The sequence below is a fragment of the Palaemon carinicauda genome, chromosome 33 (genome assembly GCF_036898095.1).
Source record: "Palaemon carinicauda isolate YSFRI2023 chromosome 33, ASM3689809v2, whole genome shotgun sequence".
Taxonomy (NCBI): Eukaryota; Metazoa; Arthropoda; class Malacostraca; order Decapoda; family Palaemonidae; genus Palaemon; species Palaemon carinicauda.
In genome coordinates this window covers 30,746,570-30,767,796 of record NC_090757.1, presented here as the reverse complement: position 1 = coordinate 30,767,796, position 21,227 = coordinate 30,746,570, and the positions used below count along the sequence as shown (strand labels likewise).

The following is a 21,227-nucleotide window of genomic DNA, read 5'->3' as shown; positions in this document are numbered from 1 at the left end:
TCGGTTTGGCAGCCGTGTCCCAGCCTGCAAGACTTCGACAAGCCGGCCAGAACGTGAAAGACAACCAGTAGCCACGAGGAAGCCCACAGCAGCTTGGTCCTCCGTGGGGAGAGACTAGTCCAGGACGGAGGCCTCCGTCCCAGCGGTGATGCCCGTCCTCCATCCCAAGCGGGGGCCCCCCGTCGTAGGTGAACTTCTCAGGCAGAGGAGCATCCGATGGAAGGCCTAGGAGATAGCGCGGAAGGATCCGCGTACAGAAAAGTACTAGCCCTCATCAGACGCCACCACAGGCTAGACGAGCCGAAGCCCGCAACGGATGAGGACTGGCTCTCAGGCCTCAGCAGGTTGGTAGATACCCTCGTGCAGCAGAGGCCCTCACTCACTGGCTCCCTAAAGCTCCTTCGCCATCCTCGCGGTACGTCTCCTCCAGCAGACCTGATCATCGACGGAAGTCATCGCACCAGGTCTCGGTTGACAGGCATAAGCCCTCAAAGGTTCCGACCTCACCCGCCCAGCTGAGAGAGTCACCCCTTCGGACTGGCAGCCTTGCCCCAGCCTCTGGTTCTTCGATGGCCCGCCCTGAACGAAGGAACCAACCAGCCAGCACGGGGAAGCCCCCAGTTCCATGGATCTCCGTAGGGGCTCCATTCGTCCAGCGGAGGCAGCCGCTGGCTCGACCCGGCAGCATGGCATCCATACCCAGAACCACGACAGCTCCATTCAGGCTTCGTGGTCAACCGCTGGTATGCCAGGGTACTCGCACCCCACGGATTCCCCGAGAGGAGGTAGACCCATGACGGCTACCTCCGTACCGGTGGCTCCATCCGTGATGGAACCAGCCCCATCCAAGCATCTGAGGCGACCACTGACACACCCATGACGGCTACCTTCGTCACGGCGGCTCCATCCGTGATGGAGCCAGCCGCACCATCGTCCCAGCCAGCCCCATCCAAGCATCGGAGGCGGCCGCTGACATGGCAGGGTACTTACACCCCACAGATTTCTCAGGGAGGGGGTAGACCCATGACGGCTACCCCCGTCCCGACGGCTCCATCCGTGACGGAGGCAAAGTGGCTTTCCCCCCTAGCGGGTCGAACAGGGCTTTTGCCGCTCCAGTGCCTGCCTCAGTGGCCGCTGGAGAGGCCCCCCGCATCTTTGTCCAGTGTCTCTTCGGCTCCGTCTCCCCATTGGATGTAGACGTTGGAGCACACAATCTTTACCTCGCCCCCCCTTGTAGTGGAGCTTCGACTCCACAGTTAGCCTTCAGACCGTCCTACTCGGGCTCCAGGAGAGGGCATTCAAGCCGCGCCTCTCGAAGGAGGTAGGAGGGAAGGCCCCCTATTCCGGCCTACTCATGGCAAGCATGGCGGTACCACGGAGCGGATCCGCGGACCATAGCAGTACTAAAGGAGTGGTACAGGTTGCCCTTCCTAGCGGACCCCCCCACCTCTGATCCCAGATCAACAGGCGGAGTGGTTGGCACCCAAGGACCCCTTGAGAGTAGCAGCATTACAGGAAGAAGTCTCGGCAATGCTGGCGAAAGGGGCAATAGAACCAGTTAAGAACCCGGGTCCAGGGTTCTACAGCAGGCTCTTCCTGGTGGAGAAGGTGACAGGGGGCTAGAGACCGGTTATAGACCTCTCAGCCCTCAACAAATTCGTGTGCAAGACTGACTTCAAGATGGACACTCCGAAGTCGGCCCTAGCGGCCTTGAAGGAGGAAGACTTCATTATGTTCATAGATCTCAAAGTCCTGTACTTCCAGGTCCCTGTCCATCCCTCCAGCAGGAAATTCCTAAGGATAAAATAGGGTACCCAAACGTTGCAGTTCAAAACCCTCTGCTTCGAACTGTCGACAGCCCCTCAGATCTTTACGAGGGTCTTCGCAACAGTTTCAGCCTGGGCACACGAGCAGGGCATCCGCCTGATTCAGTACCTAGACGACTGGTTGTTGCTTTCAGCCTTAGAGGAAGTACTGAGGGAGCAAGGCACGAAGCTCCTGCAGTTATGCAATGTCTTGAGTATCATCATCAACCTGGAGAAGTCTCAGCTGATACCCTCCACCAGGATGACCTACCTAGGGATGGTCCTAGACTCCCGGTTGTCGAGAGCCTTCCCCTCCGCGGAGAGACTGGACAACCCGGAACAGATACTCCGGCCCTTCCTGTCGGGCCAGCCCAGGAGAGCCAAGGACTGGCAAAGACTGATAGGACTCCCCGCACAAGATAGTCCCGGTGTCCCCAGAGATGAAGGAAGTCCTGGAGTGGTGGCATGACAGAATGAACACCCTCAGGGGAATGCCCTTCGCAGCCGACCCTCCGGAGATGCTCCTGTTCACGGACGCATCTAAGGAGGACTGGGGTGCCCATCTTCTCGATAAAACAGTAAAAGGGAAATGGAAAGTTGAGGAGACAAACCTTTACATAAACGTGCTAGAGATGATAGCCGTACAAAGGGTGTGCCTAGAGTTCGTCCATCTACTCCGGGGAAACACCGTGGCTCTGATGTGCGACAACGTCACGGTGGTGGCCTACGTGAAAAAGCGAGGAGGACTGTAGTCGAAGGAACTGTGCATTCTCACGGAGTTCCTAGAATGGGCCGAAGTGGAACAAATCAATATTTCAGCCAGGTTCATTCCGGGGAAGAGGAACATCCTGGTCGACGGCCTCAGCAGGATGGGTCAAGTGGTAGGGCCCGAGTGGTCCCTACACCCAAAAGTGGCCAAAACCCTCATCCTGAAGTGGGGCTCACCGGTGATAGACCTCTTTGCCATGTTTTGTTCTCCTGTGCCAGACCCAGCAGCAGCGTTCGAGGACGCCTTCCAACACCCTTGTGACAACCTCGGCGTTTACGCCTTCCCTCCCTTCGGGATGCACAGACAGGTCCACAACAGGGTGAGACGGGCGGCCAACCTGTGGATGACTTTGGTAGTGCCCTGGGGCCCGGAGAGAGAGAGAGAGAGAGAGAGAGAGAGAGAGAGAGAGAGAGAGAGAGAGAGAGAGATGTGCGGATCTAAAGGAACTGGCACGCCTTCCACCTTGGCCACTTCCAGACAGACCAGACCTTCTCCGGCAGCCTCGCTTCCAAAGGTTCCACAAAAACCCTCGGTCCCTCACCTTCATGCATGGAGAGTATCGAGCGTCTCCTGAGAAAGGAAGGATATTCATCGAGGATGTCAGGGTACCTGAGACGTTCGTCAGTCGCGGTGTACCAGGCAAAATGGGTTATCTTTACTAAGGGGTGCTCCTCGAAGAACATCAGGCCGTTAAGGGCCTCCATTCACGAGATAGCAGACTTCCTGGCCTATCTCAGGGACGAAGTGGGCACGTCCTTCCCAGCCATTAAAGGAGTCCGGGCAGCGCTGGGCCAAGTCTTCCTCTTAAAGGTCATCGACCTAGGTGCCTCTAGACATATCTTGGTGCTCATCAAAAGAGCTTTGGGCAGTCGTGTTCCCCCCAAGCCGCTAGAGTGCCTCAGTAGGATGTGGCTAGGGTACTGAAGATGCTTTCGGAACCTCCCTTCGAGCCTTTCAAAGACATTCTAGACAAGGAGCTCACCCTCAAGACAGTCTTTCTGTTAGCTCTGGCATCAGCAAAAAGAGTAGGTGAGATTCATGGCCTGTCTTACGAGGTCTCACACTCGAAGGGCTGGCGAGAAGCTACATTCAGATTCTTACCCTCCTTCATAGCCAAGACTCAGAATCCAGCTGTTTGGGACCCTAAGTTTGAAGGGTTCTCAGTGCCAGCTATCCTGCGTTTGGACAACCCGAGGGACTTGCTTCTGTGTGTAGTCAGGGCAGTACGGAAATACCTAGAGAGGACGGCCAAACTTCGCCCCGAAACCAAGAGTCTGTTCGTCTCCTCAGGACTGGTGAAGAAGCCGGTCTCCAAAAATACGATCTCCTTCTGGATACGCCAGGTGATCATGTAAGCTTACAGCAGTGCAGGGGTCCCTCTTCCAGGAAGACCTAGACCCCACGACATTAGAGGACTGAGTACTTCGTTGGCCTTTGAAAGAAACATGGCAGTGGGCCAAATCCTGAGGGCAGGTACATGGTCTAGACAGTCTACCTTTACGGCTCACTACTTAAAGGATTGTTCGAGGAGATCCTTGGAGATCCCGCCATTTCCACGCTCCAAAAGATTTAAAGATGTAGCCCCGGGAAGCCGCGGGCGGTAAGTCCAAGAGAGACAGTTTCCTTCCTTAACCCTTTTTTCCCCTATCACCTTCCCCTATATGACCCTTAAATCCTTTAACTGCCATGAGATACACTGTCAGTGGAAGAATGCATCTCCAAGGATTTTTGCAGAGGTGGGTTACTTAGACACTATAGAATTTTTTGCGTAGTTTTCCTTGAGAAAGTGTTTCCTTTGGAGTCAGCAGAACCTAGCCTCCTGTCTAGGTTCCTTTTTTGCGTAGTTTTCCTTGAGAAAGTGTTTCCTTTGGAGTCAGCAGAACCTAGCCTCCTGTCTAGGTTCCTTTTCTCTCCTCATCACGGTCTCTAGGTCCGGAAGGCCACTCCCACCTCCTAAGGTGTAAGTCTCCTAAGAAAGTAGTTCGAGGTAAGTACTCCGTGTTGGAACAACTCACAAATTTTAAGTAATTTGTATTTTTCCTAACAGTACTTACCTCAAACTACTTTCGGGTTATGGCCCGCCCATCCTGCCCCGAGTGCCTTACAGGACTTCGTAGAAACCTATCTGTCAAAAACCTACTGGAGCTCGAGACCTGAGCAAGCATACTCTGACCTCAGGTCACCTCATGGCGCGTATCACTCCGCCAGAGGTTACCCCCGCATAGAAAACGGGAGTAGGCTAAACTACACAAAATTCTGATCGGTTGGGATGAGATCCCAGATACGCCTAAGAAAGTAGTTCGAGGTAAGTACTGTTAGGAAAAATACAAATTACTTAAAATTTGTGATGTTCCAGGTCTTGTGGGTTAATGTTTTGAAGCTTAATTTAGCAAGGGTTTTCTTCTAATTAAATAAATGCCTGATCATATTGATATACTGTAGTAGTTTAAATAATAATGAAATCTTTATTTTTCAGGGAATATCTTGGAAAGCAATTGGAGCAGACTACAAAAGAGAGCACACCTCGGTCAACTTAGAAAAAAAAAACTGCTTATTAATTTTTGGTATTTCCCCATTTCATCAATATATGGCAAAGTCATTTGTTAAAACATTCCAAAACTAGAGAAAAAGTAAAATCGTGATATTTTTCTTGTAGATTGTAAGATATTGGTATTGTTATACTAAATGATTTTAAGCTAGTACTCATATGCTTATTCATCTTGCTGATGGTTGTGTATCTGTTTTTACTAAATAGGCAAGACATCACTGAAAATTGAGGAAAGCTAAAGTAATTCAAACTTATTACAAATATTACTGTATACACAGAATATGTAATTTTTTAATGTACTTACTGTAAACCTTATTGGGTAATGGAAGATCAGTGTTGTCAATTAGTGGAGTAACAGTGGCATTTAGATTTAGGGAGAGTTTTACGGAAGATCATGTTTTTCTGTTATTACTTACACTTTGCTGTTTTGTATTATAGATGGGTGTGTTTTGGGGTATTGTATATTTTTTTTCTTATAGAAAGCTGATTTAAATCAGTGCACAAATTGATGAACTTATTGTATAAAGGTATGAATAAATATACAAATGTACAGTGACTAAGCAATTGATTTTTAAATCTTGTTACCAATATGTATAAAAAGGCAATTTAAAATGGTCATATAAACATTGTCAAATCCTCCTCTTATAGGTCAGACATGAGACGTGAACAATTTCTCTGATCTATCCTTTATAATGGTTTTCTGTACTCCCACTTGGAGGACCGTCTGCTATGTCCGCCGTTTTTTTTAATGATCCAAAATACACCATTTCTTTATATGTTTTAGACATATAAAATACCTTCCTCATATAAAAATTTCAAGTCATTTGATCAAAAATCCTTGATTTATTAGCAAAAATCATGATTTAAGAAAAATAAGTACATTTTCTCCACTATGACACCAAAATTGTATTGAAACTTATATCATAAAAACTAATTTCTGGGCTTGACCTGTAAAATAATCGTGAAAAAGAAAGTAAAAATAAAATCAAAATTCCTGTCTCGCAAAATTTTCATAGTTTTCTACAAGTTTACAGTCTGCTATTTCCACCTTTATTTTTTTTTCTGACCAATATTTCCTAATCAATCTTAAAAATAAGTGCTTGGCCCTTTTTCCCCAGCTTCTTGATACCACAACTCTCAACTAATTCCTAATATGATATTCCCACCATACTACACCCTCCGAAACTACATTTTAAAGGTCAATAATGTTTTTTTATGCATCAGAAACATGACTACCAAAAATCTTTCTTGTAGTCAAGGTTTCTTCTGCATAGTCTATGATATATATATATAATTGTTCCAACATGAATACAAACCATCGTTCTTTATGTAGGAGTTGGTTTCAGCAAGAGACGGGGGTTTTGCTCATAGAAACTTGAAGCAAAATGGTAATAACCTCCTGGGGTAACGGGGAAGAAGCTCGTTCAACCCGCTCACTCACCATTTCAACCACTATAGATTTGACCACAGTAGAGATTATATGTCCCTGATGTACTTTTCTATTTTCTGTTCAATGGCTATAATAACATTATCTTTATTTCGTAACCGATATACAAACCAACGCTATTTATAGGTGTATTACTTTTGGCGAAGCTGAAAGATGAGCCATTAGAATTTTAGCAAGGGTTAACCACCTACCCGCTAGTTATCTGGGGGTGGGTTAGTAGCTACCTCTCTCTTTCATACACCTGTGACTGTTACTCACTTTAATTTTGGCTCGAGTTGAGAGACATTCTCTCCCCTCTCCAACTTTCTGGCTATTTGACATATTTTTCATGTTTTCTTTTATGCATATATAAAAACAATGTTTTCATATATTTTAAGCTTTTCTTCACAGCAAATGTTGTTGTTTGTGTGACAGCATAGTGTGGCAGGCTCTCAAGGGCGAGGAACCTACGCTTACAATCTTCCCCCTTGAACGACTGACAACCCGTAAGCTGGGGGGCATTCCAATTGACTCGGACACCACCGCAGGGGAGTTGTCATTGTTTGGATGTTAACGTCGCCCTCCGCCTACGGGTTCTTAGAGAGAACCTGCTTGCAGCCTTCACAGAGCTTGACTTCAGTCTTGCTCTTTCTCACTAACAACAACGCTCATTTTACATGGACGGCTAGTAGATCCTCTGTGGGGGGAACACCTTTTCCGTTCGTGGGTTACGTTGCCCTTCCGAATGGCTTTCTTCATTCATTAAGTTAAAATAATAACTGTAATTTAACTTTTCAGCATGACTGCACTCTCCTTTTTTACCAGTGGAGGATGCGCACAATTTGAGTTTTTCCAGTCCTCCTCGGGGAATCCCATTACTGCCGATGGGTTGAGTGATTCTCCTGAGTAGTTTGTTTTGTTAGCCGAGTCATTTAATTGTAATTCTTGTTTCATTACAGTTTTTATGCTGCAGCTCCCCTTCTCCCGTCAATGTCGTCCAGGAAAGGGAATGCGCAGTCCTTAATGTGTGTGTTCCCCTCCTCGGATTAGGTCTCCTCCCGAGGGAGTTTTTTCTTGCATAACTTTTCATTTTCCTCGGTTAGCAATGCCGTATTTCTTCATTTGACAAAGATAGCCAACATAGAAGAGCAGTGCCGCTCGTTCCTGTGAAATCTGCTGTCCCTGCGCCATCACTTTCCTGTTCTCCTGCTCCTGTGGCAGCTTCTGATCAGCACGCTAACTTTGAGGAACTAGCGCTGACTATGTTTTCTCAGGTAGCGTTAGATGTAGGCCTTCAATTTGAACATGCTTGTTGATGGGAAGCGAAGAGCGCTGCCCAGAGGTCCACCTTCAGGGGTTGGACTACTTTCCCTTCCGAGGGAGAGTTATCCTCAGTAGGTGGTGTTCATCGTCTCTGTCTAGTAACTCTGGGAGCCTGCAGGGAGAATTGCTGACAGCTACATCTCGGCGCCTGTTGTAGTTTCTTCGCCTAAGACTACGTTTCCCACAGTGCTGAGCTGACTCTTACGTTGGGAGCGGAGCAAAGTCCGAGGCAAGTCTCTCCTGCAGGTGACCATCTCTCTCGTTCACGAGACTCTGAGCAGTCTTCCCAGCGGAGAATCCTCATCGGCAAGCTTGCCGATTTCGTGGTCTTCCTCGTTACCTCAGACACGCTTTTTCACCTTTGGCAAAGAGACGTGTGTTTGGCTCGTCATCAACATCTGCTGAACGATCCCCTTCGGAGGATTGTCAAGGATCTTGCCGTTCGCCCACTCCTCAACTTTTGCCTTCGTCAAGATATTATCAGCTGGACAAGTCTTTAGCCTCGCCGTTCACCTTCTGGTTCCCGACACTCCTCTGTCTCACCACACTCTTCTCGGACTCGCCGTTCGCCTGTCCAACACTCCTATCCTACATCTCACCAAAAAACTGCTGTTCATGGCTCTCTGTCGCCCATCGAATCTCTGGGTTTCCTGACCAGCCATCGGGTAATGTTGCCCATTGCTAGCTCACTGATTGCCAATTTTCATCTTGCCGATTGTTGATCCCCAGCTAGCCGATCGCCACTTGCTAGCTCTAATCGTCAGCTCGCCGACTGCCAAGTCGCTCATCGTCGGACCATACTGCTGTTCTTCAACTCGCCCATTGACAATCGCCAGCTCGCCGAGTGTCGTCTCAGATCACAGCTACACCATTTGACAGCTCCCCATTTGCCAGCTTGACTATTTGCAGCTCTCTGATTGTCAGCTCGTCCATCGCCAGCTCGCCGATTGCAAGCGCAACGGTCGTTGACCGCTGATCACCACGTAGATTGCTGATCGCCTGCTTGCGGGTCACCAGATCTCCAATTCGCCACCTTACCAATCGCTGATTCAATGGCTAGACAATCTTTAGCTTCTTATCAATCACCAACCGGCGTTATTGCCAGGTGACAGCTTTCCGTTCGTCAACTTCACATTCACTTACTTGCCGTTTGCTGTTCGCCAGCTTGTGTTCATCACTGTGCCAGCTCAAGATCATCCCATGAAGAGTTGAAGGAGCTGCTACCGAGAGTGTCTCTTCAGAGAGTGCTCTCATCTTGACAACATAGATAAGTCTCTCGCCTCTCTTGTGGGCTTACGTTACTTCAGTAGCCCTACCTTGTAGAGTTGAAGGAGTTTAACGCAAATTTCCCCCCGAAGGGAAAACCTGCTTCGGAAAAAGATCTGCCACCGGCCCTGGTGGATCGGCAAACTCCTACAAGTTTTCTCTCCCGAACGAGAGGAAAGTTCTTCCGAAGGAGATCGTCTAAGACAAGCTTTCTCCCAGCTCTATGGGAAAAACTGTAGGCGTAATAATCTCTCTCTAGCAAACGGGAGAGAAGTCCTCCCGAAGGAGGACATCGCCTAAGACAACCTTTCTCCCAACTCTATGGGTTAAAAGTGTAAGCGTAATAATCTCTCTCGCTCGAACAAGAGAGAAGTCCTCCCAAAGGAACACATCGCCTAAGACAAGCTTTCTCCCAGCTTTATGGAGAAAAAGTGTAGTCAAGATGATCTCTCGTGAACGAGAGAGAAGTCCTCCCAAAGGAGGACATCGCCTAAGACGAGCCTTCTCCTAGCTCTATGGGGAAAAAAAGCGTAGGCGTAATAAATTCTCTCGCAAACGAGAGAGAAGTTCTCCCGAAGGAGGACATCGCCTAGGACAAGCTTTCTCTCCGCTCTATGGGTTAAAAGTGTAGGCGTAATAATCTCTCTCGCGAATGAAAGAAGTCCTCCCGAAGAAGGACATCACCTAAACCAAGCTTTTTCCCTGCTCTATGGGAAGAAAGCGTAGGCGCAATAATCTCTCGCGTTCGAACGAGAGAGAAGTCCTCCCAAAGGAGGACATCGCCTAAGTCGAGCTTTCTTCCAGCTCTATGGGAAAAAACCATAGGCGTAATAATCTCCCTCTCGCGAACGAGAGAGAAATCCTTTCGAAGGAGGACATTGCCTAATATAAGCTTTCTCCCAGCTCTATTGGAAAAAAGCGTAGGCATAATAATCTCTCGCGAACGAGAGAGAAGTCCTCCTGAAGGAGGACATCGCCAAAGACAAGCTTTCTACCAGCTCAATGGGAAAAAAGCATAGTTGTAACAATCTCTCTCGCGAACGAGAGGGAGAAGTTCCCCTCGCAGGAGGAACAAGCTTTTCCCCAGCTCAAGGGGAAGAAGCACAGTCGTAAAACTTGTCGAGCTGTCCGCAAGTCTTCCTGAAAGGGGAAAGGTTGAGGAATGGCTGAAGTGGGGAAGCTCTCCCTTGGAAGGGGGAGGGAGCCCAAATCCGGGGAAGGTTAACACTCCCTCGTAAGGGGAGGTTCTCCGAACCCTGGAGGCGAACCTCCTGGTAGCAATCTATGCTTCCCATTAACGAGCCTTGTTCAAGTTGAAGGTTGACAATGAGTGCTACCTCGTAACGTGGGCAGCTCACGAGCTGCCACATGCAGCGCAGGATAATGAACAAAGCAGCTGAAGCCCTCAGCCTTGTGTTTTATGTAGCTGCTATCTGGGCGTGCTTTCATTTTAGCCTCTCTAACATATTTCTCCTTTTCCCTCTGCTCTCAACCTTAGGGAAGAACCTGCGTCTTCTTCCGAGGTTTTCGAGAGGCTCGTAATCCCTAACTCATTAGGGAGCAAGGGAACCGGGAAGGTTTTCCTGTCTAAAACACGAGGGCAAGGAGATTGACCCCCGAGGGTGTATGACCGGAGACTTGTGAGATCGAGAAGTCGAAGGGCGAGAGCGACTCTGAAGATTAGGAGAGCGACTCTGAAGATAAGGAGAGAAACTCTGAAGATAAGGAGCGAAAGTGAGGAGAAGCGCTCTTTCTGACTTTCCTAGAGCGAAAGGAGACCCTTAAACTAATATGTGAAGGAGAAGGTTCAAGGTCAGGATGCGCTTTGCCCTTGGCCGCGTTCTTCTTAGGGGAGCGCTTCTTATGCTTTGAAGAGCTATTTTGTGACAGAGCGAGAACGTAATGTAGCACTTATAATCTTGAGGCAAAACGTCTCGTGAAGAGACACGTGAGGAAAAGCGAGAACAATGATGTCTCTTCCTATATCGCCTGTCTCTCCGGCGAGAACGTCTAGGCGAAGGAGAGCGAGCTGTCCTTTCCCTCTTCTCTCTCTCCCTCTTAGTCTCCAAAGACGAGGAGAAACTGCGATGTTTGCGCTTGCGATGCTGTGTATTGTAGAAGCACAAACATTGTGAGAAGTAGGCACCGCAGGAGCTGAAGTTACTACATCCACTGAAACTTCAGCGGGCGCTGACTGAGTTTAACGGGAGGTAGGCGAGGGCCGGAACTCCCGAGGGTTCCAAAACAGAGGGGGCCTGAGGCACAACCTTGCCCGTGAGGAACTGGTTCCAAACTTCCTCCAAAGGAGAACCAGTAAGTCCAAGGGAAGGCCATACCGTTCGCACGTGATCTGGAATGGAAGCGGTAACGGAGACATTCCCGGCGGCAGAATGGGAGTTAAATCAAGGGAGGCAAGGAAGAGTCTGAAGGGAGAGAACGAGAGGCCAAAGAAGAGGCCTGAGACTCTTTACCTTTTGACGGCTAACCTGGAGGTAAAGAGTCCTTCTTGGATTTCTTCTTCCTCTTCTCGAACTTCTCCCACTGATAGGGTAACCACACTCTACATACTTGGCAGGGGGAGCCTTCAGAACACCTATGACCTCTGCATCCAGGGCATAGGGAATTAGAATCCACCTCCAGCAGCAACTTGAAGGTGCCACAGGATTTCGGGAGCACCCTGGAACACTTCCTCATAATAGAGGACATCACATCTAACAAAGAAAAAGAATTAATCAAAAACACAAAAAAGAAAGGCTAGTCTGCAGTCAAAACAAAAGCAGGAGCAGCGGTGTTACCACTGCGACGGCTAGAATTCGATTGAAGGTAAACAGTAGCTACCGACCGGTGGTCCCCCACCGTTAGCAGGCGGATAACTACCTGCCCGGTCGTTAACGACCTTGTAAAGGTTTTTCTGCCGTATCTTCCAGCTCGTGCTAGAATATCTCCTATAGTAAAGAATGAGGGTTTGTATCAGTGCAGGAACAAAGATTAATTACAGCCTATGGATAGATCACAACACTACACCTGTACTTATTACAGCCAAAGCCAAAAGTTAAGTGTCTTTGACAGGATAGTGGGCAGGATAACTCTCCCCAACTCCCTACCTGACGTCAACTACCTTATTAACATATTCAATGACTGTTTGTGTTCTGCTGAAGATATTCCCTATTCTTAAGGATAAAAGTTGAGCCGCTAAGGTGTGGACGTGCTTTGCGTGAAGCTCCATTTAACAATCGCCCTGAGTCATGTTTTAGCTTTTGTTTCTTGCACAGAATTTCATTGAAAAGATATTAGTTAACCTTATAGAGAAATCTAAATGATAAGAAACAGTACACTATTTCTGCCTCATATGTAAAACCACGGAGGGAGACCGGAAAAAATGGATAGGATGTGACTGGAATAGATTCTATCATAAGAAATGTGTGTATATAGTGACAGGCATTACTGATAATGAACGAAAGAACCTAGATTGGTTATCCCCACACTGCGTAGTTGAAGCCAGACAAGCCAATTTATATCAAAATTGAAGGAAGATGTGAATATGAGAGAAGAGGCCCTGAGCGAACAAGACCCAAGAATAGCTGAATTGGAAAACAAACTTGCAGACCTTAGCGCACACGCAGCAAATTCCACCCAGACTACTGACCTCACTGAGAAAATTGATTTTTCAATATTAAACTTACCCGATAATCATGTAGCTGTCAACTCCGTTGCCCGACAGAATTCTATGGAGGGATACGCCAGCTATCACAATACTAGAAGGGGGTGTATTTACCAGCGCCACCTGTGGCCAGGTACTCAAGTACTTCTTGTTGACACCTCCTCAATTATTCCTCTGTCGTGCTTCCGGCAAGACGTTCTGGGATACGCTTATGTTCTTGGAGTATTTTCACGACTTTGGTGAAGTATTTCTCTTTGATTTCGGCTGTCGCTTTACTGGAAACTTCTATATTAGCTTAGTTAGCTTTTGGAATTAATTTGATTAATTATGGTGACGAAGAGAGTATGAACTCTCGTTCACCTTTCAATGGCCGACCCTTCCCTTAGACGGAAGTGTTGGTGTCTAAGAGAGTATAGACTCTCTTTCTTAATTTTGCTTAACAAAAGTTATAGATTTATTTTATATCGCTCCGCCTCTTATAGACCTCTTCGATTAACTTCCTTTTATTATAAACTTATTAAAATTAATTTTTATATTTGTTTATTTTCGACCTTCCTAATAGTAGGCGGTCTTTTCTTGGTACCGAAGTTAATTAACATTGAGCCCGTCATTTCGGTTTTACCTGTTAACATATTATGCTATTTCCGCCACAGAGTTTGAAAGAATTTCTTTGATAGTCTCGTACTGTTTTCAAAGTTGAACTAACGTTTTGTTTTGTCTCTGCAGTTGTTGACGTTCAGAACGTTCAACTTGCACTCTATCGTTACGATAGAGAAAGAATGTTCACGGTTTCACGTTGCAGTAAGAGTAACCGTGTCTAGCGTTTTGTTCATTCTTTCTTAACTTAATGGTTTTGATCCTAATAAAGGAACTTTTCAGTTTTTTCCTTTAACAATAATATGTTTTAACGATATATATGATTGGGCTCTTCTCTCAGGTTCTAAGTCAAGAGAGAGAGAGAGAGAGAGAGATAGAGACGTAGGGAGAAAGAGGATAAACGTTTCATTCAAGCCTGCCAGGCGTACGAGTAACGTCGTTATCGTTTTTGCTCTTCTCCCTAGTCTCTTTAGGGGAAGAAACTAAACGTTTCTAGAGTGATCTAGTGTTTAGTCTCTTTCCAGCCACTGAATTATCTTTCATTAGATTTTTCTGTTACATTGTAATTCTGTTTTCGCAATTACTAACTTTTGAGAAAGGATAGAATTGCGTGTTTCAGGTACAAACCACTTAAAGTTTCGAGTTCAGTGAAATAAGTGCAAACAGAAATCAAAGTGATAAGTGATTAGCGCAAAGTATGTCAGTGTTGTGCGTGAGGGTACTTTTGTGCGCGCCAGTCGTCCTCCCAGTCCAGGACCTCTTGCAAGCTCCCAAGCCCAGGGGAGAAGCAATGTCGAAGGGCAGAAGGGTTCAGCAGGCCTTGATCGGCGCACAGAAGTATCCTCGGTGGTTGTGGGCGTGTCTTACCGAGACCGTCACTCCCACCCGCAGACGATTGAGCCCTTATTTTGCTCGTCTGCAGAAGAAATTTAGGGGAGAAAACGCTGGTCTCAGGTCTCAAGACCTTTTAAACGTAAAGTCCAGACCTATGCCAGACGTACGAAGTTAGAGTTCACAGTCATTGGGATAGCTCTGACTCTCCTCAGTCATCAGTTGAATGCACTCCGCCTAAGAGGAGTAAGGTTCTGCCACAACAGAGCTCGACTGTTAAGGCTTTACCTCAGCCTACTGTAGTTTCTGCCGACCCCAAGTGGACTCTACTACAGTCCATGCAAGCTCTGCTTTCGGACTTGATGCGTGAGTGTCGGGCTGAGAGTGTTGCGCCTCCGCCTCCGCCTACACTCCCTCCGCCTATGCCCGCTCCGCCTGATCGCAGTACCACCTGCCAGGCGTACGATGTTGTGGACTCTACTACAGTCCATACAAGCACAGCTTTCGGACTTGATGCGTGAGTGTCGGGCTGAGAGTGTTGCTCCTCCGCCTCCGCCTACACTCGCTACGCCTGATCGCAGTACCACCTGCCAGGCGTACGATGTTGTGGACTCTACTACAGTCCATGCAAGCACAGCTTTCGGACTTGATGCGTGAGTGTCGGGCTGAGAGTGTTGCTCCTCCGCCTCCGCCTACACTCCCTCCGCCTACGCTCGCTCCGCCTGATCGCAGTACCACCTGCCAGGCGTACGATGTTGAGCCACGTGCTGAGTTTGCTGTTCCCAGTGGTGTTCAGCCTCCGCCTTCCTTAAGGCAACCTTTACAATGGGATCAGGAGGATTATACCTCTCTTCCTCCGCCTCCACTTGCTGCTCCACCAGTGATGCAACACTCGGTTGAGGTACAACAACCTCTCCCGTCCATGAGTCAGTCTCCTCAGCTCTCGCTGCAGCGAGCTCAACCCTCCACAAGGCAAGCACCACAACACCTTAGCCTTGCGCCTCAGGAGCCTCAGCTTGCGAGACATTTACCTTGTTCTGCGCAGCCTCTTCCTCATCGCGCTCCGCTCACACCACAGGAACTGGAACTTGCTACTCCGCTTCCGCCAACCGCTCAGCAAGCGCAACCCTTGGGTTCAACCACTCATGCTAGGAGTCAGCCTCCTCCACCCATGCGCCTTCCTTCTGCTTGTCTTTTATTCAGCCTTTGCAGACTGAGCCTCAGGTGTTCCCTCAACAGAGTCTTGAAGAGGAAACCACAACTATTGTTGTTCCAGCTCGTTCTGACTCTGCTGTTCAGCATACCTTACCTCCATTTTCAAACCATGGCAAAAATATGAATCATGAGTTATGAATGTAAGGTAAACATTATGTTGATTTTTAAACCCCATGCAAGCATGCATAAAGCACTCTAGCACTGGTCATGGAATTTCTGAGAAATGTTAAACGCCATGCACACGCTCTGCTTTCCTTACAGCAGGCTCTGCTTACAGCAGGCTCTGCTTACTACATGCTCAGCATACAGCATGCTCTGCATTCAGCATGCTCTGCATACAACATGCTCTGCATACAGCATGCTCTGCATTCAGCATGCTCTGCATACAACATGCTCTACATACAGCATGCTCTGCATACAGCATACTCTGCATACATCATGCTCTGCATACCTTACCGCATGCTTCTCAGTCACACATCTTGGGTTGTTGCCAACTCACTAGACTGTCAAGCAGTTTCATAACGTTGCCTTCTAGTCTGCTGCTTTTGCACCAGTGAACCCTCACTCAGAGAACTTAGCTTTTCTAGGATAAGGTCCCTGTAGATGAGAAAGTTCTTTTCTCCCTCCTTCTGATATTCCCTTGAGGACTCTGTCATTTGGAGGGAGCCTTTAGCTGCATAACCTCTTATGGACTTTTATTTAAGCATAACAGGCTTCCAGGGAAGGTTATGGTTCCACTTCAGTCGCTAATCCCGTCTGTTACCACACCTGCTCCCATAGACCTTGAGCTGTGTTGCATGACATGCAGTCCAAGCTTAGTCCTTGTTAGAGGATTTTTTGTTTACGGAGTCAATGTGTCACGGGGAAGACGTTCAACAACCAACAGAAGTGACTTGTTGTGACGCAGTGCGGCAACCTCAGCAACCCGTTAAGGAGTTGTCTGTACGACCCAGACAGTCTAGACAGATTCGGGTTGTCACTGTACTTCCTCGCTTGCCCATGATTGACAGTTCACAGACTGTGCAGCAGTATCATGATCTTGTGTCCGGCTCCGTCAGACGACTGGCTTTTAAGAGCTCCCACAAGTCGTCGCTGTCTGGAGATTTTCAAATGGACTATGGATCTGACCAAGGAACTGGGCCTCCTGGTCAATTTTGAGGAGTCTCAGCTCGTTCCATCCCAGACCATTGTCTCCTTGGGTATGGATCTTCAGAGTCGAGCTTTTCGGACTTTTCCGTCGGCCCCAAGGATCTTCCAAGCCCTAGAATGCATCCAGAGCATGCTGAGAAGGAACCGATGCTCAGTCAGGTAGTGGATGAGTCTAACAGGGACACTTTCATCGCTGGCCCTGTTCATCGTGTTAGGGAGACTCCACCTCCCCTCCCTTCAGTATCATCTAGCTGCTCACTGGATAAAGGACATGACGCTAGAGACGGTCTCAGTTCCTGTTTCCGAAGAGAGGAGGTCTTCTCTCGCGTGGTGTAAGAACAGCTTTCTTCTCAAGGAAGGCTACCTTTGGCTGTTCAGAAACACGACCGCCGTCTCCTCTCGGACGCATCAGACACGGGCTGGGGTGCGACTTTGGACGGACAAGAATGCTCGGGAACATGGAATCAGGAGCAAAGGACACTTCACATCATTTGCAAGAAGTTGTTGGCGGTTATTCTGGCCTTGATAAACTTCAAGTCCCTCCAGCTTAACAAAGTGGTGGAGGTGGACTCTGACAACACCACAGCCCTGGCTTACATCTTCAAGCAGGGAGGGACTCTTTCGTGGAAGTTGTTCTAGATCGCAAGGGACCTACTCATCTGGTCTTTAGATCGAAAGCTAACTGGTAACGAGGTTCATTCAGGGCGGTATGAATGTCATGGCAGATCACCTCAGACGGAAGGGTCAGGTCATCCCCACAGAGTGGACCCTTCTCAAGAGTGTTTGCAACAGACTTTGGGCCCTGTGGGGTCAGCCAACCATAGATCTGTTCACTACCTCGATAACCTAGAGACTCCTGTTGTATTGTTCTCCGATTCCAGACCCAGCAGCAGTTCACGTGGATGCTTTTCTGCTGGATTGGTTCCATCTCGACCTGTATGCATTCCCGCCGTTCAAGATTGTCAACAGAGTACTTCAGAAGTTCTCCTCTCACTAAGGGACACGGCTGACGTTGGTTGGCTCCGCTCTGGTCCGCGAGAGAATGGTTCTTAGAGGTACTGCAATGGCTGGTCGACATTCCCAGGACTCTTCCTCTAGGAGTGAACCTTCTAAGTCTACCTCACGTAAAGAAGGTACACCCAATCCTCCACGCTCTTCGTCTGACTGCCTTCAGACTTTCGAAAGACTCTCAAGAGCTAGGGGCTTTTCGAAGGAGGCAGCCAGAGCGATTGTCAAAGCAAGGAGAACATCCACTCTCAGAATCTATCAGTCTCAAGGGGAAGTCTTCCGTAGCTGGTACAAGACCAATGCAGTTTCCTCAACCAGTACCACTGTAACCCAGATTGCTGACTTCCTGTTATATCTAAGGAAAGTAAGATCCCTTTCAGCTCCTACGATCAAGGGTTACAGAAGTATGTTGGCAGCGGTTTTCCGCCACAGAGGCTTGGATCTTTCCACCAACAAAGATCTACAGGACCTCCCTAGGTCTTTTGAGACCTCAAAGGAACGTCGGTTGTCCACTCCAGGCTGGAATCTAGACGTGGTCCTAAGGTTCCTTATGTCATCAAGATTTGAACCTCTCCAATCAGCCTCTTTTTAGGACCTCACATTAAAAACTCTTTTCCTCGTGTGCTTGACAACAGCTAAAAGAGTAAGTGAGATCCACGCCTTCAGCAGGATCATTGTTTTCACATCTGAAACGGCTACATGTTCCTTGCAGCTCGGTTTTTGCTAAACGAGCTTCCTTCACGTCCTTGGCCTAAGTCGTTCGAGATCCCAAGCCTGTCCAACTTGGTGGGGAATGATCTGAAAAGAGTACTTTGCCCAGTTAGAGCTCTTAGGTACTATCTAAAAAGGTCTTAACCTTTACAAGGACAATCAGAAGCCTTATAGTGTGCTATCAAGAAACCTTCTTTTCCAAGTTCTAAGAACTCAGTTTCTTACTATTCAGGCTTCTGATTAGAGAAACACATTCTCGTCTGAAGGAAGAAGACCTTGCTTTGCTGAAGGTAAGGACACATGAAGTGGGAGCTGTGGCTACTTCAGTGGCCTTCAAACAGAACCATTCTCTGCAGAGTGTTATGGATGCAACCTATTGGAGAAGCAAGTCAGTGTTCGCATCATTCTATCTCAAAGATGTCCAGTCTCTTTATGAGTACTGCTACACCCTGGGACCATTCGTAGCAACGAATGCAGTAGTAGGCGAGGGCTCAGCCACTACATTTCCATAATCCCATAACCTTTTAACCTTTCTCTTGAATACTTTTTATGGGTTGTACGGTCGGCTAAGAAGCCTTCCACATCCTTGTTGATTTGGCGGGTGGTCAATTCTTTCTTGAGAAGCGCCGAGGTTAAAGGTTGTGATGAGGTCCTTTAGTATGGGTTGCAGCCCTGTATACTTTAGCACCTTTGAGTTGATTCAGCCTCCCAAGAGGAACGCTGCGCTCAGTAAGGAAGACGATCTTATTAAAGGCAGAGTAACGGTTCAAGTCGACTTCCTTACCAGGTACTTATTATTTCATTGTTATTGTGGATAACTGATTATATGAAATACGGGATACTTAGCTATCCTTTAGTCTTGTACACTGGTTTTTCACCCACCCCCCTGGGTGTGAATCAGCTACATGATTATCGGGTAAGTTTAATATTGAAAAATGTTATTTTTATTAGTAAAATAAATTTTTGAATATACTTACCCGATAATCATGATTTAATCGACCCTCCCTTCCTCCCCATAGAGAACCAGTGGACCGAGGAATAATTGAGGAGGTGTCAACAAGAAGTACTTGAGTACCTGGCCACAGGTGGCGCTGGTAAATACACCCCCTTCTAGTATTGTGATAGCTGGCGTATCCCTCCATAGAATTCTGTCGGGCAACGGAGTTGACAGCTACATGATTATCGGGTAAGTATATTCAAAAATTTATTTTACTAATAAAAATAACATATTCTTGCTATGAAATTGGAATCAATTAAGGCAACACTTCAAACATTGATGGACCTAAAACCGGAGAAACCGACATTTGCTGACAAAGTTAAGGAAAAAAATCTGTTGGTAATTAAATCAACAGCTTCTAGAGGAAGGGCACAGAGAAACATTTGCAATTGAATGTAGGAATCGATTTGCAGTCTTAAGAAACGAAGAACAGACCATTAATGAAGAATAGTTTGATATTAAGAACATACATTGGTCAGTTGGTAGTGAAGTCTTGGGACAAGCAGTTACAAGAAGAAAGCCATAGATATCGAATGATACTTGCGATACTATAAAAAGGAGACAAAGACAGAAATTGATTGTTGTAAGTTTTTGAAGAAGTAATGAAAATTACAAGGTAGAGCATGCTAAATATTCCATTATTGACAGCGAGGTCAAAAGAAAAACCAGGAATGACTGGAGAGAATATTTAGACAGTAAAGCAGATGAGGCCGACAAAACTATGAATTCAGGAAGTGGCTATGGTGTGAGAATTGCTCATAGAATTATTAATGAAATCTCAACTGGGGCAAAGAAGAAGCATATACCCATCAAAAAGAGAGATGGCTCTGTTACAGCAACAGAAGATGATGAAAGAACATTGGATGGAACACTTTAGTGAGGGTATGAATACGACAAATGAAAGGAATAATTTGATTGATATACCTAAGGCTGACGAAGACCTTGATGTGCCCATGGATACGATGGAATAACTGCCGAGATGATACTGGCTGAAAATAAAGTGACACCCAGACTACTTAAAAGATTATTTTGTAGAATGTGGCATGAAGAGACAAAACCTGATGAATGGGAGTTAGGAGTGTTGGTGAAAATAGCTAAAACGGGAGACCTGACTGACTGCAATAATTACAGACGCATAACCGTCAGTTGTTATGGAAATATATAGTATGCTTATTCTTAGGAGACTGGAGAGAAAGATTGATGAAAAGCTGAGAGGAACAAGCAGGTTTAAATGGACATCTTGAAGAAGATTGCAAGTCTAAGAATGATGATTTAGTCTGTGGGAAATGCTCAGGAAAACATTCCACCAAGGAGTGTAATTCGCAAGTGTCAAAGTGTATCAACTGCACAAAGTTAAACAAACCAAGTGACCACATAGTAAATTCTAGAGAATGCAAAGCCTATGATTTGGAATTGAAAAGACTTGCAAAAAATACTGATCATGGTTACTAAGGATGTCATAAACTGAGGTTATGTAAATACACAATCTGTAAGTAATAAGACAATTCAAATTCGAGAATTGATAAACGAGAAATATTTGGACATACTAGCATTATCTGAAACATGGTTAAATAATTTAGACAATGCAAAGATCACTGAAATGACACCCCCCCCCCCCCCCACCACACACAACTTTCACATACCGAGAGAAGGTAGGTCTGGTGGGGGTGTCGGACTCATTATTCATAAAATTCATTCTTTGAGTCGTATAACAGTAGCGATTTAACAGTAAATGAACAATACGTGATATGAAACTTAAATACTCTGAACGAACAAGGTCAAATAACAGTGGAGGTTCTGTAGAGAGTGGGGTTCCCCTGCTGTATGGGACCGGAAAAGCAGCCGTTAAAGAAAAGTAAGTAAAGTGTGTATGCATAGGAACAAATAAATTTTTCATACAATAAGGTTACAGTTAAGTAAC

At 46.8% G+C, this 21,227-nt stretch overlaps 1 protein-coding gene across 2 annotated transcripts in view; it reads left to right on the top strand.

Moving 5' to 3' along the window:
• The window catches only part of VhaSFD (V-type proton ATPase subunit VhaSFD), a 78,540-nt gene extending 72,862 nt beyond the window's left edge, over nt 1-5,678 (top strand). For both annotated transcript variants that reach the window (XM_068356901.1, XM_068356902.1), the window contains exon 11: nt 5,051-5,678. In XM_068356901.1, coding sequence (XP_068213002.1) covers nt 5,051-5,111 — 61 coding nt within the window. In that variant the 3' untranslated portion in view covers nt 5,112-5,678. The remainder of the gene's footprint in view (nt 1-5,050) is intronic.
• Nucleotides 5,679-21,227: the final 15,549 nt, after the last annotated feature.